This window comes from Galleria mellonella, unplaced genomic scaffold (assembly GCF_026898425.1).
Source record: "Galleria mellonella isolate WM207_F2 unplaced genomic scaffold, CSIRO_AGI_GalMel_v1 utg117, whole genome shotgun sequence".
Classification (NCBI taxonomy): Eukaryota; Metazoa; Arthropoda; class Insecta; order Lepidoptera; family Pyralidae; genus Galleria; species Galleria mellonella.
In genome coordinates this window covers 1,225,278-1,241,586 of record NW_026441980.1, presented here as the reverse complement: position 1 = coordinate 1,241,586, position 16,309 = coordinate 1,225,278, and the positions used below count along the sequence as shown (strand labels likewise).

The 16,309-nt window shown below is 33.1% G+C and overlaps 1 protein-coding gene across 1 annotated transcript in view; it reads right to left on the bottom strand.

Annotated features, from left to right (window-relative positions):
• Positions 1-16,309, bottom strand: part of LOC113510214 (cadherin-23) — a 32,977-nt gene that overhangs the window by 10,703 nt on the left and 5,965 nt on the right. The window contains exons 2-13 of the mRNA XM_052895407.1: positions 8,691-8,901; positions 8,027-8,170; positions 6,607-6,755; positions 6,114-6,242; positions 5,560-5,778; positions 4,285-5,322; positions 4,013-4,208; positions 3,620-3,923; positions 2,658-3,540; positions 2,371-2,556; positions 1,606-1,780; positions 962-1,081 (exon numbers count right to left, since the gene is read on the bottom strand). Of these exons, the coding sequence (XP_052751367.1) occupies positions 962-1,081; positions 1,606-1,780; positions 2,371-2,556; positions 2,658-3,540; positions 3,620-3,923; positions 4,013-4,208; positions 4,285-5,322; positions 5,560-5,778; positions 6,114-6,242; positions 6,607-6,755; positions 8,027-8,170; positions 8,691-8,901 (3,754 nt within the window). The remainder of the gene's footprint in view (positions 1-961; positions 1,082-1,605; positions 1,781-2,370; positions 2,557-2,657; positions 3,541-3,619; positions 3,924-4,012; positions 4,209-4,284; positions 5,323-5,559; positions 5,779-6,113; positions 6,243-6,606; positions 6,756-8,026; positions 8,171-8,690; positions 8,902-16,309) is intronic.

Below are 16,309 nucleotides of genomic sequence, written 5' to 3'. Positions count from 1 at the left end.
TACCAGAGGGAGACTTTGTACAAAAGCTGTCTGTAGCGCCTCTGTCCCATTATTGTTTCTGTGTTTCAGTTTTTATTGTGGGATATGGCAATGAATTTACTGGGTACAGAGGAACAACACCTGTGTCCTCAGGAATGGCAACGCATGGGGGGTATCATGGGCGAAACAGTATACTCTGTTATGTCCATGGTACTGCTCATGTCTATAGGCGACGGTTACCAGTTTACATCAAGTGGGCCGTCAGCTTGTTTGTCATTCTAAGTCGCATAAAAAAAATCGTATTATCGTCACTCGTCTGGTTTAGAGATAAGTTATATATATATAGCAATATCTATATACTTTAGTTACAGTATTTACATATATACTGGTCCAATAAAGAATATGTTAAGTCTGTTATCCAAAAAATACACTTTTAACATATTTTAAAATAGATATCCGACCGATATGGACGATATCAAAATGGATAATGACTTTTTTTCGCCATCAATGTCCAGAGGAAAACAATATACGATTTTACGACATCCTGGGGATAAAGGAGTGGTGACACAGTTTATTATTACAAAATATTACAGTACTGTGAAATAATTAATAAGAAAACGCATGCTTAGCAAGTGACAAGAGAACTTATTGGTAAAAAGGTCTATGTTATTGTATATATGTCAATGAAGAAGACTGTTTCAGACATTTCCATATAATATTTTTAATATTAAGCAATATATAATTTATTACTAATAATATACCAAAAATGTGTGAATTGTCCACAATCAAAAACACTAAGTTATCAAATTTCGCAAAACTGAGTTCCATCTCATCGTTGAGGTAAAAATAAATTTAGCAATAGAAAAGTTTTCAATACTAACCATGCCTCTTTCTCCCTTTCCCTCTCCCTCTCTCCTTCTCTCACACGCACATATTCTGCTCAATTTAAGTTGATCTTTTAGTATAAATTTATAAAACTTACCATTTGCTTCACCTTCATCTAGAAAATCATATCTAATTTCACCACCTAGTCCTTCGTCCGGATCTGTAGCAGTTACATTAATTATGCTAATCCCAATTGGCACATTTTCTGGCACGACAGCTGTAAAATTATCAGTTAAAATTATTTATATACATTGATCTTTTAAAAAATACTATAATAATAATTTCACTTATTCTGCTTGCAAGTAGATTACTATTTCATTAAATTAAATACACCATAATACCACACAGTTCTGAGATCACTTATTTTATAAACTCTATTGTAGAATAAAGATCTGAATAACGTAACGATAACAAAAGTTGAGTTTTATAACAAAAAACGTAAATATATCCTGTTTTGCTAAGTTTTGTATTTTAATATAATAACTATCGGTTTAAATTAATAAACATAAAAGTTATAGAGCAATCACTCTTTTATCGTGCAAAATTGTATGCAAAAGTTGACCCGCTTTTCTCGAAGCATTTCTATGGAGACACTCTATCTATATAATCTAAGTTGATATCATATTTACTGCAGTTTAAAAAATATCAAACAAAATATTATTACGAGTTAATTTAAAAAAAATCTCATTTTATAAACTGGTAATACAGCAGGTATTTCTAAAAATAAAAAAAAAAGCTTACCAGTATAGACATTTTTCTCAAAGGACGGTGCATTGTCGTCAACATCCAACACATCTATCAACACTGTAGTTTCCGATTTTAGACGATCAGCACCGCCATTTGGAGTATCAACAGCTTCTATTGTTAATCTCAAAACCGATTGACGCTCTCGGTCCAAAGTCTTATTCGGTGCTATCTAAAAGAAAAAAAAAAATCTTTATTGCACTAAAACATCTCTCTCTCTTCAGTTGTACACTATCGACAGAGTGGCCGTGGTTTTTATGATGATAGTGGATCGTCGACGAGGCCCTCCTTCGCAACTGAGGTCCTCGCTATGCGTCTCCATCTACTTCTGCTCATAGTCGAGCAAGAGCATTCCACAATAGACTGCTGTCCATCGCGTTGTGATTCTACGCCGAGAACGTTTGCATTAAAACATACTGTATGTTTTAGTGCAAAGTAAGCAAAGGTGAACCTATCTTTAAAAAATATCCCTTCCAGTGAACCTAATACAGTGGTATAGGAAGTCTTGAGTGAACATCAGTTCTGCATAAGAGTATTGAAATCGGAATGAATAGCATTTGTATTTTTCAAAGAAACCTAAACCGAAAAACGACAGAAAATGTAACGTCTCTCATATTAACTTACCTTAAAATTAGACGCGAATGAAGGCTCAAAATATTTTATTTTTTTTCGACTAATTTCTTTTTATTATTCTAATTATTTTCAGTTTGTATATTTGGTAATTATCGAAATACAAATGAATTAAGTGATGGTTAAGATTACCTTAATTACTCCAGTAACATTGTCAATAGAGAACAAATCAGAATTTTCTCCTTTTATTGTATATCGGATATCCGCGTAGCCTTTGAGTTTGTCGTCTTCACTCAATACAGCATCTGCATCTGTTGCTTTTACAGTCACAATTTGTTCAGGATGCTTGATCGATTCCAATACACTTACTTTGTAAAGCTAAAACATAATAATTATCGTCCAAATTATATAAAAAAAAAAAACTGCGGTTTTAAATTAGATATGTAATTTTTAATAAAACAATAAGATATTGACTTTACCTCTTTTTCAAACAATGGCGGATTGTCATTTAAATTCTCAACTTCTATTATTATTTTTCCAATACTATGCTTACTACCATCATTACTAGTAGCTTTAACAGTTAATGTCAAATTAGATGTTGTTAGCTCTTCGTAATCTAAATGTTTCGTTAAAACCACCTGTCCACTCAAAGGATCAACTTGCAACAATCCAGTACCTGAATTTATAACTTTAAAATTTGTTATCACATGGCCAGAAACAGGATCTTCTGCCGTCAAAACTAGAATCGTACTACCAATTGGTTGTTCTTCTTTGATTTTATGGTATATTATTGAATTGGAACTTGACCAACCAGGGTTTGTAAACTGTGGATTTTTGTCAGCGTATGGTTGAATATATATTGTATGTTCAATATAAGCAAATTGTTTATCTTTATTAAGTTCAGCGTTTATATCAACAACTTTGATAGTTAAAATAACAATGGATGCTTGACTATAATCCAACGTTCCGTTGACAAATATTTCTCCAGTATCTTCATTAATTCGAAATATTTTTTTGTAGTCATATGGGGAATTTGGTTTAAGCTGAACACCAGCTTTTGAGAAAGCTTTCATAGGTTCTGTTAAACTGTATTTTAGTTTCGCATTAACATCCGTGTCATAAGCAGATATTGTAGTCACTAAGTCGCCAAGTTTTGTTTTCTCTGAGATATATGTGGTCGAATCTGTCATATTAAATTTGGGTGGTTTATCATTAACATCTTGTATGGTGACAAATACTGTAGTAGTAGCAGTTTCGGGTACTGGCATACCACTGTCTACAGCTGACACAAGAATTTCATATTTATCAGCATTTACATCACGATCTAGGTTAGCGTCATTTGAAACAGTTATCAATCCAGTCCTGAAATTACAAGAAAATAGAAATTATAATAAATAATTTTATTAACTTGAGTAACCAAATTCAAAAAATATTATCGTACTTTTCATTAATAACAAAGTTATCTTTTGATCCGGAAACAATATGATATGTCAAAAGATTATCTAATCCATCTGGATCACTGGCAATAACCATTGTTACATTTTCTCCTGGTTTTGCATCTTCTCTGATACTAGCTTTGTAGTTCATGGGATTTAAATCGAATGTGTAGTCTTCATTACTCTCGGGATTTCTTTGGGTTACAGTATATTTATAGTGATGGTAATTTCCTTTAAAAGTTGGGCGTTGATTTCCAGGTACACCAACACGAATATAAACTTTTGTTTCATTATAAAGTGGCGGATTTCCTGTAAATATATATCAAAAATAAAATGTTCTTTTAGTTTTATAACGAATATGTAAATACTACCACAATATAAATGCTAATAAACCTTACCATAGTCTGTAGCTCTAACAACAAGTTCATATTGTCCTCTAGGTGTATCCATAGTTTCTACTTTATCCACAATAGTGATTTCTCCAGTCTTTTCATTTATTCCAAATACGTTGCCTTTATGTGTGATACTATTGTCAGATTCCAGTGTATACCTTATTTGACCATTTCCTTGAGATACTCCATCTGCATCGCTCGCCTATAAACGAAGATACATATTATATCCCTACATTGAAATTATAATTATTCTAATATAAAACGTTATTATTACTTACCCTTATTATAAATTGAGGTTCAAAGCTGGTAGCACCATCTCTAATAGTTCTACTATAATCCACAGACTCAAATAATGGGGCATTATCATTAACGTCTAATACATCTACATATATACTAGTTGTAGTACCTTTACCTCCACCATCTTTTGCTAGAAGTGTTAAACTATAGCTTTTCTGTTTTTCATAGTCGAGTAGTTGCGCTACATATAAACCTCCTTTGCTGCTATCAGTCTTAAATAAATTAGAACCAAACCCAGTCAAAAAATAATCTATTTCACCAAATATGCCATAATCCTTATCTGTTGCTTGCACATCACCAATTTTAGTTCCAATAGTTGCATTTTCTAATACATTAAATTTATAACTTGATTGTTCAAATATTGGTGCGTTGTCATTCATATCTAATAGTTTAATATTTACTCGAGCAGATGATAACTCTAAATTACCTACTGAAGATACAATATCGAAACTGTAAAGTCTTTGTTCTTCATCATCAACATCATAATCAAGTTTTGATGAGTCTTTTACTTTGATACTAATTGGTGTTCTTCCCTCACCATATTCTGTACTTATAGCAAAAACACCTTCTGAATTATATACATCTCGTAATTTCAAATCATATTTGCTATTTTGTCCGATATCGTTGTCTTCGACGTATATCGATAAACCTGGTATGGGGCTCCCGTTTTCGATGTTCTCTGGTATAGATATATCAAAGACTTCTTTATTAAATTTTGGAACATGATCATCTACATCTGTGACAATGATAGTAACAGGCGTTACAGTGTAATCAGATGGAACCTCATTATTTATTAACTCTGTGGCTTTAACAAAAAAGTTGTACACGCCTCCATTTTGAATTACTATGTCGCTTTCTCGGTCTATTGGTATATCTGAAGTGACTAATACAGAACGACCTATGGCTCTATCAGGTAATAGTTTAAAATATTGTTCTGTATCACCTTCTAACGTCAGTAATACTGGACGGGGATTGGCAGTATCACCATCTTTTGCTATGATTTCCATTATACTAGTATTCTGTAATAAATATGTTAAAATAATATTATAGATTATTCTTATTTTGTAAATTACAAGATATAACGGAATAATTTTAAAATTATGTATTTGTATTCCATTATCCTGTTTTTGTTACAAGGTATCAAGTTTAATTTCAGCTACTGTTGTGAATGTAACATTCTCTAGTTCTCTAGTAAGAGTTATTATATTGCATTTGATTCCTTAAATCACATTAATTTTACACAATTTCGTACATACTGGTGGTGTATTTTCTGGTACTGTTGCTGAATATGGTGCATTGGTAAAAGAAGGTGGTTGATCTTGAACATCAGCCACCGTAACTGAGACACTTGCAGTAGCTCGAAGTGGTCTGTCAGATGAATCGGACGCTTCTAAGCTAATTACGTACGCTGACCTACTTTCGAAGTCCAATGGGTTGTTGAGGAAAATTCGAACTTGGTACTCGTTGGGTGAAATCTGAAATTTTGTTAAAATAATTAACACTGTTATTGTATGCACATTGCTTTATATATAGTTAGACTATCGTATTATTTCCATTACTTCTTTCCTGTACATCTTCTTAATTTATAATGTATAAAAAGGTTAAAATATTTTTCTTTCCAAGAATGATAATTTCTTTTATCTACGGTGACATCTGATTTAACAAATAGAATAAGGTTTTGTTATCACTGTGATTTAAAAAAGTATCTATTAAGCTTTCTATACAATAGGTAAATATAAAAGACACAAAAAACGGTATAGAATTGGCTATATGTAGACTTCGATTGAATAATAACAACATATAAGCTTACCATATCAGTGACGATGCCAAACGTATTGCATGCTTCGGAATCGCTTCCTTTTTCTTTCGTTGTACATTTCACTCGTATTCTAGCGTTAATATCATCGTCGCGGTCCGTTACAATAATATTTGGTGTAACCTGACAGAAATAATAGATTCATAAACTGTTTCGTTTAACAAATGAACAAAATATGGGATCTTATTTAATTTAATTGGATCGATTGTTAACTGACTTTTCAAATGTCTAATTCGAAAATTAACATAAATATATGAAATTAGAGTATTATAAGTAAAATTGAATACAACATCAATTAGCATTTAATATTACTGTATCAAAATTACGGAATTGAGTTCTAGCTAAATGGAACTTTCTAGCTCAAAGAATAATTTAAGCCAATATTTTATCTGAATCAAAGTTTTTTTTAATCGTCTATTTTTAATGACTACTAATATATCAATATATTATCTAAATTAAATATTTGCAACAGGAATTTGATAGAAACCTCAATTTCTGTCCCTATAGGAGTAGATTCACTTATATTGACGATATAGGGTCGGTTGTGGAAAACAGGCGGATTGTCGTTGACGTCCTTCACGGGTATGACGCGGCGGAGCGACACGGTATTGGGTTCTGTGTTCGCAACGCCTTCATCTGGAGTTTAAACAAATTTATATTAATCATTACTCTTAATACCACTACATTCTTTGCTTTGAACCTATTTATCACTATTAGACGTGGATATAGCTTACAACTTCCACTTTCCAGGCGGTACAATAGAGGGTTTTATTTAGAATATGTTTACTCTTGCATTCTTGTATTGTGCTTTCTTTTCTTAGTTGCCTTTTATGACATCTTTGGGGCGATAAGGAGTGGTTTGTATTCTTAACTCCTGATACCGTTATCATATGGAGAATATTGTGAAATAAATAAATAATAACATGAGTAGTATTTCATATTTCTTTTAATGTGTAATTGAAAATTCACGCTCGATCATTTTTGTAGTCATATCTTTTTTTTTAATAAAAAATCGGTTTCAAACATGTCAAAACTAATTAAAAACCTAACTACTGAATTGAATTCAAAGTTTCTATGGAACTAATTTGAAAGTGAGCCCTATTAGAATAAAAAAAATGATATCGGTTTATAAATGATGAATTTCTGAGGAAATAAATATAAAATAATACAATTGTATTTGGTTGAGGAAGAAGGAGGTTGAGAAGTAAGTCGTCAATTGAGGACCTCCTTCTGTTTTTGAAGCTTTTTTTATACCACTATGGTGGCAAAAAAGCATATGACCGACCTGTTGATAAGCGGTTACCATAGCCCATGGACGCCTGCAACGCGCGCGTAATATCATAGGTATTACGCGCGCGTTGCCGACCCTGAAGAAACCTCTTTACCCCCTTTTTGAAGAACCCCATGCTGTAGTCTCTTGGGAGAACCTCGGCAGGGAGCTTATTCCATAAATTGATTGAAAAAGGCCAAAATCTATTATTATTACTATATTTGGAAGGTTGTCACTGTCCACACTTATTTTATATGGGGATGTATTGGAATCCCAAATCCAAAAGCAAGAGAAACGTTAACTAATGTAGTTTTTCTAACGATCTAAAGAACGTTTTAATGTTTTGTTAGATTTTTTTTTATGGGTAATAATGGAATGGTAACCTCGCCTGCGCTATCGGTATACGCTGGCGGGGCACCAGTGAGGGATGATAGGTGAGGAGGTAGGTCGGTCGGCCCATCGTGAAGAATTAAAAAAGAATTAACCACGATGGTTTCCAGGGGGAACCACGTAGAAGTCGACCTGATATATGGGTATATTGCTAGCAATGGGACTGTTAGACCCCATTACTAACAATCCCTTTCCCCTGTTTTGTTAGATTAGGTACCTAAACGTTTTTTGAAGCAGTCAAACTTACCTGTAATACTAATAATTACTTCGAGCGAGTCTTGCTCTTCTCTATCCAGAGTTCTGGCTAATGTGACCACACCGGTTTGTGGGTTGACAGAAAAATATTGGCCAGATATTGAATACCGTAATGGGCCATTCTCTGGATCAATTCCTTGAACAATGTAAGGGACATTTTAAAAACGAATCAACAAGCATATAATAGCATTGCTAAAATAGAAAGCTTAGTTTCAACTTTATCATCATTATCTCAGCCATTATCCGTCCACTGCTGGACATAGGCCTCCTCCATAGACTGCCATAAGGAACAGTCCTGAGCTACCAGAATCCACTTACTCCCTGCAATGCATTTGAGGTCGTCACTCCAAAAATTTCATCTTACCATACCATACCAGCCGTTAATTATACACTGCTGGACATAGGCTTCCCCCCTAAGGGGGATTTAGTTAGTTACCACGCTTGGCATACGGGTTGAGAACTGCAGTAAGGCTTTAGTGACGATCACTTCTGCATGTATATCTTTCGAATATTAAATTCCCTTAGTCGCCTCTTACGACATCCACGGGAAAGGAGGGCACACCTATCTTTCCCGTGGACAATCCCACAGCCTATTCTACGCCGAGACCACTATTTTTATTATCAATTTATAAACATGAGTTTTATCATTACGATACCTTTTAATTGGTAAACCGGTGTGCCAACAGGCGTGTCTTCCGGAAGACTGAAAGCACCCATGTCCCCCGTCTGCGGCACGAAGTGCGGTGCTCTGTTTATCACTTGGCTCGTGCATGACTGTATTATTGATATTATAAGTAATATTATCAGTGGATTTGGTTCGTTGACCACTATGGCTACTTTTCGTCGTTGAAATATTATTTCTGCCATCTGTAAATGAAGAAAATATTGGTAAGGTGAATAATATAGTTTTTTTTTTCTTTGATAGGTGAAAATGGGATAGTGCACTCGCCTATGCTAACGGTATACAATAGTGAGGCACCAGTGATCAATGAAATGATGACGATGATGAATTTAGTTCAGTTGATCGATTGTACCGAGTTTACCAAGAATTAATTACAAGACAGGCGGTCGATCGTAAAACTTAAAGCCAAATCTCTTTGTAATATGGATAAAACCATATTACGCCGACTCCAAATAATAATTGGGATAAGGGCAGCATAATGATGATAAAATGTATTTTCGTTTGGTTGAACATTAAAAAAAATTAGTTTAAATTTGTTAATATTGTAAAAAAAAAACTTGAAACTTGTAAAGTATGGGAAATAAAGCTATAGTAATATCTAATAATAAAGAAAGAATAACCAAGTAACCTAGTATGTCCGATTCTCTCACTGTAGTTTTCTGTGGGCACATATGTCAGGTACATACAATGGCGTGTTTGACCTAGATATTTTATTGTGTATTGACGCATATAGAGTTCTACCGAAGCACGCATTTCTAAAATCCAGATAGTAGTATAATACATATATATGTATAAATAATATAAACTGTAATCGTAGTAGTAGATCCAAACTTATATCTTTTTAAAATTGAAAAATTTTTTTTTTTTATATGCTATAAACCCTTCGATTACATATATATATATATATATATATATATATATATATATATATATATATATATATATATATATTTGTACCTTTAATATAATATTTGAACTTAATAATATTTTCATACTGTAGTACTATAACTTGTTTATACATCCACACACTTTGGTCACTTGATGTTTGATTTTCATATACCAAAAAAAAAAATAAAAAAGTTCCAGATGTCATATTTCCTGCCGGGTGAATTTTCCATTTTAAGGAGTTTGTTTAGTAATAACTTGGGGATTTTGTAATAAATTATAAAAGTTTAAATTGACTATTTTTAAATTATATACTAATAAATCTAAAACTATTCAGTATTTTGTTAAACATAATATTATATTAAACTTAAAATTTTTCATCTATAATTAAAGCGAACGGTCAGGACGTCATTAGTCTGTCTAAATTTAAAATTGAATTTGCCGCGCTTGTATCTGCCGTGAAAAACAAAAGAGTGAATTCTCAATATACGCCGCGTCCGTGTTAGTGGTTGGTGGGGAGAAAAACGCCATGTCGACAGTTGCTTTGGTGATCTAGACGGATTTTCACGTGTTCTTGCATATTGTTGATGCACTTTGTCATTTTCCTGTGAAGCTATTATGAAGTGAAATGTAAGTAAATCGTTTAAGTTTTCATAATACATTTTCATAAGTTAAGGTATAATTCGAATCACCTGATGAGTTTTTAATTATATTAGTTATTAGAATAAATAAAAAATAATATGTGCGTTTTTGTCATTTTCCTGTGGTCATTTTCCTGTTATTTGCATGACAGACAAATGACTATATGACAGGAAAATGACTATACAAGGTAAGTCAATTTTTTAATTTATTTGAATTTTGTTTCAGTATGCAATAATTATAGCTTCAATGAGAAAAAAACGAGAAGAAGTGTTAAAGGGAAAGCAGAATTGGAGAAAATAAAATATCAACGGATTAAAAAAGATTATAAAAAAAGAAACAGCTGGAAGAAAAGAAAAAAGACTACTGTTAAAAAAAAGCGAAGGGTAAAATTAGAAGTATTGCAGAATTAACTCCTCGGTGTAAAAGATTGAAAAAAAAAATAATATAGCAAAATATAGAGAAAAGAAAAAATCTTTCGGTGATTGCTTCAGTTTTTGAAAACACAATTACATTACAATCAAATAATGATGACTCCAGTCGTACTCGAAGAGTTACCAATTACAGATGGACGGAAAATAAAAGGCTACAGGAGGTCGGAAAGAGATAGACGTGAAAACCATCTACAGTTAAAGGAAAAAGACAAAATTATAAATAATTTAAAAGATCAGCTAAAGAAATATCAAAAAATAGTTTCTAGCATGAAGTTGAAGCTGTAGCGTCCACAGCAGCAAAAAGACATTCCACATCACACGAATATTGTTCATCAATATTCTGCTATAAAGAAATTTAAAGATAAGATGTGATATTTTTAAATTTTTTTAGTAATGATGTTGAACTGTTTGAAATTGATGATAATGGCTATGATCCATCAATTGAGGATATTATTTCAAAGTTTCTTCAACCGTCTTTATAAGGCGAACATATTTTTTACAAATTCCCAAATCCTGTAACGTTTTCGAGAAATAACTTTTTTCTTGTATTGCTCTTTTTTCTTGCATTGCTCTTTTTTCTTGCATTGCTTTATTTTTCTTGCCTATTTTTTATCTTTTTTTAAAAGTTTTATTTCATATTTATTTTTAAAACATAAAATATTATTTCTAACTTTATCAGTATTGTTAAGTTGAAAACATGTAAACTAAGCATATTAGTTACACTTAATCATTTTTAAGCTTCTTCTAACTTAAGACTGATTAAAAAATCGGTATTTGAATTAGATGAATAAGAATTAGGGATAAGGTGGATGAGACACTTACATCTTTACTTTAAGAAGAATTAATTTCATTTTGTGAAACTAAGTTTTAACGTATAAATTGGACAAATATTACTCATTAATTCAGTAAGTTTCAAGTTTTAATGAGTCTGGTCAAATATGTTACTAACCAAATATAGGTTACATTAATATAATTTTATATTATTGAAAATGTTAAGAGGAGAAATTTAATATTGTTTCTATTACATTGATTATTCTTGATTTCATAATAAATATGATAATTCATAATAGTGATATTTTTTTGTCTTTCAATCAGTTTAGTTTTAATAATAAACTAACTAAACTAAGTTGTATTAAAAAAATTAGAAAAATGGCATGCGTATGAAATCGTATTACTGGAATTATTCCAGTAATTAATACAGAAGGAAGTAAATAAAAACTAAAATATATTGGTTGACCGTGACAATACCTGTGTTAAGTTGCATGCGTTTCCCTATTTGATTTTTTTTTATACAACTTAAAATGGCAAACAAGCTGACGACCCACTTGATGGAAAGTGGTACCGTCGCCTATAGACATGAGCAGTGCCATGGACATAACAGAGTATATACTGTTATTTATATATATATATATATATATATATATATATATATATATATATATATATATATATATATATATATATATATATATATATATATATATATACTGTTACGCCCACGATACCCCCCCATGCGTTGCCATTCCTAAAGACTCAGATGTTATTCCTTTGTACCCAGTAAATTCACGCCATATCCCACCCTTCAAACCGAAACACAGCCATGCAAACACTACTGCTTTACGGTTGAAACACGAATGGGACAGAGGTACCCAAGCAATCGACTTTTGTACAAAGTCTCCCTCTAGTAAATGAATTTTAATTAGTACTATGCTATAATTATTAATTAATGAATTATTTTATGTATTTAAACTGCAATGCACAGTAAAATTCTATGTACATTTGGCGGACTTAACACCGGACAGTGTCCTCTACCAGTCAACCATTGGGCAAACAGAGAAATACGTAGGCGGTGCACTTTTGAATAGAGAAAAAAATAAAATAAAACAATACTTGATAAATTCATATGATATAAACATACACATAATATATTGAATAAATAAATATATACATACGTAAATAAATACATAAAATATGTACTATATAAAACAATGAAATAAAACAACTGCAATAGAAGAGCAAATAGTAATCTATGACTCAAACAGAGTAACCAGCAGGAGAAGCTTAAAGGGAAAGCGATTTTTCTAAGAAATAAGTGCGCAATTTGTGTTTAAAAGCTAGCTTGTTTATGGTAGATCTTATGTCAAGCGAGAATGTGTTCCAGTGTTTAATAGCTTAATGTGGGGGGAAAGGGATTGTTAGTAATGGAGATTGAGAATCCCATTGCTAGCAATATACCCAACCAGGTCGACCTCCTCGCGGTCCTCCCTGGAAACTATCATGGCTAATTCCTGATGAATTCATCATGATGGGCTAACTGGCCTGTTTTCATTCTCATCTATCACACTTCACTGGTGCTCCGCCAGCGTATCCTGTTAGCGCAGGCGGGGTTACCATACCATTTTCACCCTACAAAAAAAATAGCTTAATGTTCCCATTATAGTAGTCACCAATTCAGATCGCCATAAGAAAAGGACAGCTGCTATAAAATAAGTTTAGTAACTGAACCATATAAACACCGTTACGCGTTTACGCTATCTAATTGGTTTCACAATCAAAATTAAGTGAACTAGCCGTACAACAAGCAAGTGTCTGCAATTTTTACCTCTCGAAACGTTTACGTCACCGTCTCCAGGCGGTCGGAGGCTTGGCGTGTTGTAATTACGATTGTTGTGGATTACATTGTCATGAACATAGATACGGATTTGTTTTTTTTTATACAACTTAAAATAGCATACAAGCTTGACGGTCCACCTGATGGAAAGTGGTAACCGTCGCCTATAGACATGAGCAGTACCGTGGACATAACAGAGTATACTGTTTCGCCTATGACACCCCCCATGCGTTGCCATTCCTGAGGACTCGGGTGTTATTCCTCTGTACCCAGTAAATTCACGCCATATCCCACCCTTCAAACCGAAACACAGCCATGCAAACACAGTTGCTTCACGGTTGAAACACGAATGGGACAGAGGTACCCAAGCAATCGACTTTTGTACAAAGTCTTCCTCTGGTAAATGGAAATTTCAAATGGAATGGTAGCGGGGCACCAGTAAGAAAGATAGGTGAAGATGAAAGCAGCTCAGTTCGCCCATCGTGTCGAATTAATCAAGTATTAGCCGAGATGGTTTTTAAGGAGAATGTTAGTAGCAATGAGACCTCCAGTCTCTACTGATAATAGTTCCTTTCCCCTGGTATAAGAGTATCTGTATATTCCGTTTTAAAAGGCCGGCAGCACACCTGCAATGCCGCTGGTGTTGTGGGTGATCATGGGCCGCGGTAGTCACTTACCATCAGGTGAGCCGCGTGCTATACCGAAAGCGCGGGCGGGGTTACAATTCCATTATCACCCATTAAAAAAAAAAGCCGGCCTGTTTAACATGGGAACCTAGGAACGCGAGGTACATTCTTAAAATGTGTTATTCTAATTAGAAAATAAATAGAATAACCATTTTGGCGCTAACTTAAACAGTATTATAGTTGTTTATTCGAAACAATTAAATATAAAAATTATTTACATGCGGAACGAGACTTGCGCAATCGCCATCTGCACTTGACCGAATTAATTGAATTATATTTACAAACAGTGTTTTCACACGTTAATATAATCACTGTATTGAAACGAGAATAACATTAAATCTCTGACTTTGTACAGCATTTGTTGTAATAACACGCGTCGTTCATTATGTCCTACATAACTTCTTTTCGAGTCAGCGAATACATTATTAGGTATTTTAATTATTATTTAACTTGAAAATAAAAAATGCATGCTTTGTGTTTTTTTTTTTTCATTTCTTTGTAAAACCATACAATATAACGGATCGAGTTACCTATATTTAATATTAATTAACACTTATTATAATTATTAAGTAGAAGCAAGCTGAAGTGGCAATGGGCTGGTCATATTGCTCGATGAACCGACAATTGATGGGGAATAAAAGTTCTTGAGTGGCGACCGTATACGGGTAAACGCAGTGTAGAACGACACTCCACTAGATGGAGTGACGATATCAAATGCAGTGCATTATTGCTTCTATTTTTAAATTAAATTTTCCTTTTTCCAACTTCAAATCCTGAGGGGAAGGGAGTGTTAGTAATGGAAATTCAATAATTAAATAATTCCATTGCTAAAAATATACCCCACCAGGTTGACCTACATGAGGTTCCCCCTTGAAATCATCCTGTGTAATGAATTACCTGTGTTACGATGGGCCAACTGACAAGCTTTATCCTCACCTATCATCCCTCATTGGTGTCCCACCAGATACCGATAAAGCAGGCGGGTTTACCATTTTATTATCATCCATAAAAAAAAAATCTAAAATATTAGAAATTTTGAAATTTGGAGTTGACAACCCTACCTTATACTATCTTGTTAGCTAAATTGCGTGAATTAATTATTAATAGTGTAATGAATAGGTATTTAATAATTAACTAATAACAGCCAGTAACGTGTCTACGCATTCATCACAAACAAACACGCACAGTAAATTAGATTTTTAATTGACTTATAAATATTTAAACTTCAGTGTTCAGTAAAAAACGTCACACAATGTTTTTCCTGAATATTTCACACGCCATATTTATATATTACAGAGACATTTTGCACCTTTTTAAGATTATCTAATCGGATACGAAGGGTTTGTATTAGTGTCCGACCGAAACAGGTTTTACAGACGAAACCGAAACCGAACTTTCGGCCTTGGTCTCAGTTTCGGCCGAAACCGAAACTTACTGAAACATATTTAAAATTTATCTTCCTATACTGAAATCTAGTGTATTTTTTACACAGTTATTTATACAAACACACAGATAGTCAAATGGTAATAATAAACACTAATTAAAGTATGTAACAAATATGTCATATATATTTATATGTAAAACATGTTAAAATTATGACTTACTCTTAGAAGCAAACTTAAAAAAAAAACAACTTTAAGTTAGACGCACCCACAACACAAACACACACACACACAAAATTTCGGTGCGGCGGAAAGTTTCGGCAAATTTTTGGCCGAAACTGAAACTAAGGCCGAAACCAGAACCAAAACCGAAAGTTCGGTTGAACACTACTTTGTATGGAACCTCGAAATGGGAATATCGTTCGGTTTGACATAAAACAATTTTTTTATACCTTTGAGGCGGTATACACGCTACAGCCCACCTGATGATAAGCGGTTACTGTAGCTTATGAACAATGCCTGCAATACTAGGGGCGTTGCGTACAAATAACAATAAATCGTTTTATTTCAGGCATATATTGAGAATTCCATTCTTTTTGAAGTCCCTTAAACTAAAACTGAATTAGAACTAAAATCATGTCAGAATCAATTATTGAATAAAAATATTATATGATTTTTACGGATCTCGTATTTCAAAACACTCGTATACGAAGGCACTCATATATCGAGGTACCACTGTAACTCTAATCAACTAACCAGTGATATTGACTTCCGGAAAACACCTAGTTCAGCAAATAAAAAACCGTACAACCCGCCACAAACTAAAGTTTCATCCCAATCATCTGGACGAGTGGCGGTCTTCCATCGTGCGTTTTTCAAGGCACTTTCTTCCACGCACAACCACTCTTTGGAATCAACTTCCAACAACAGTATTTCCGAACCGATACGACAACATA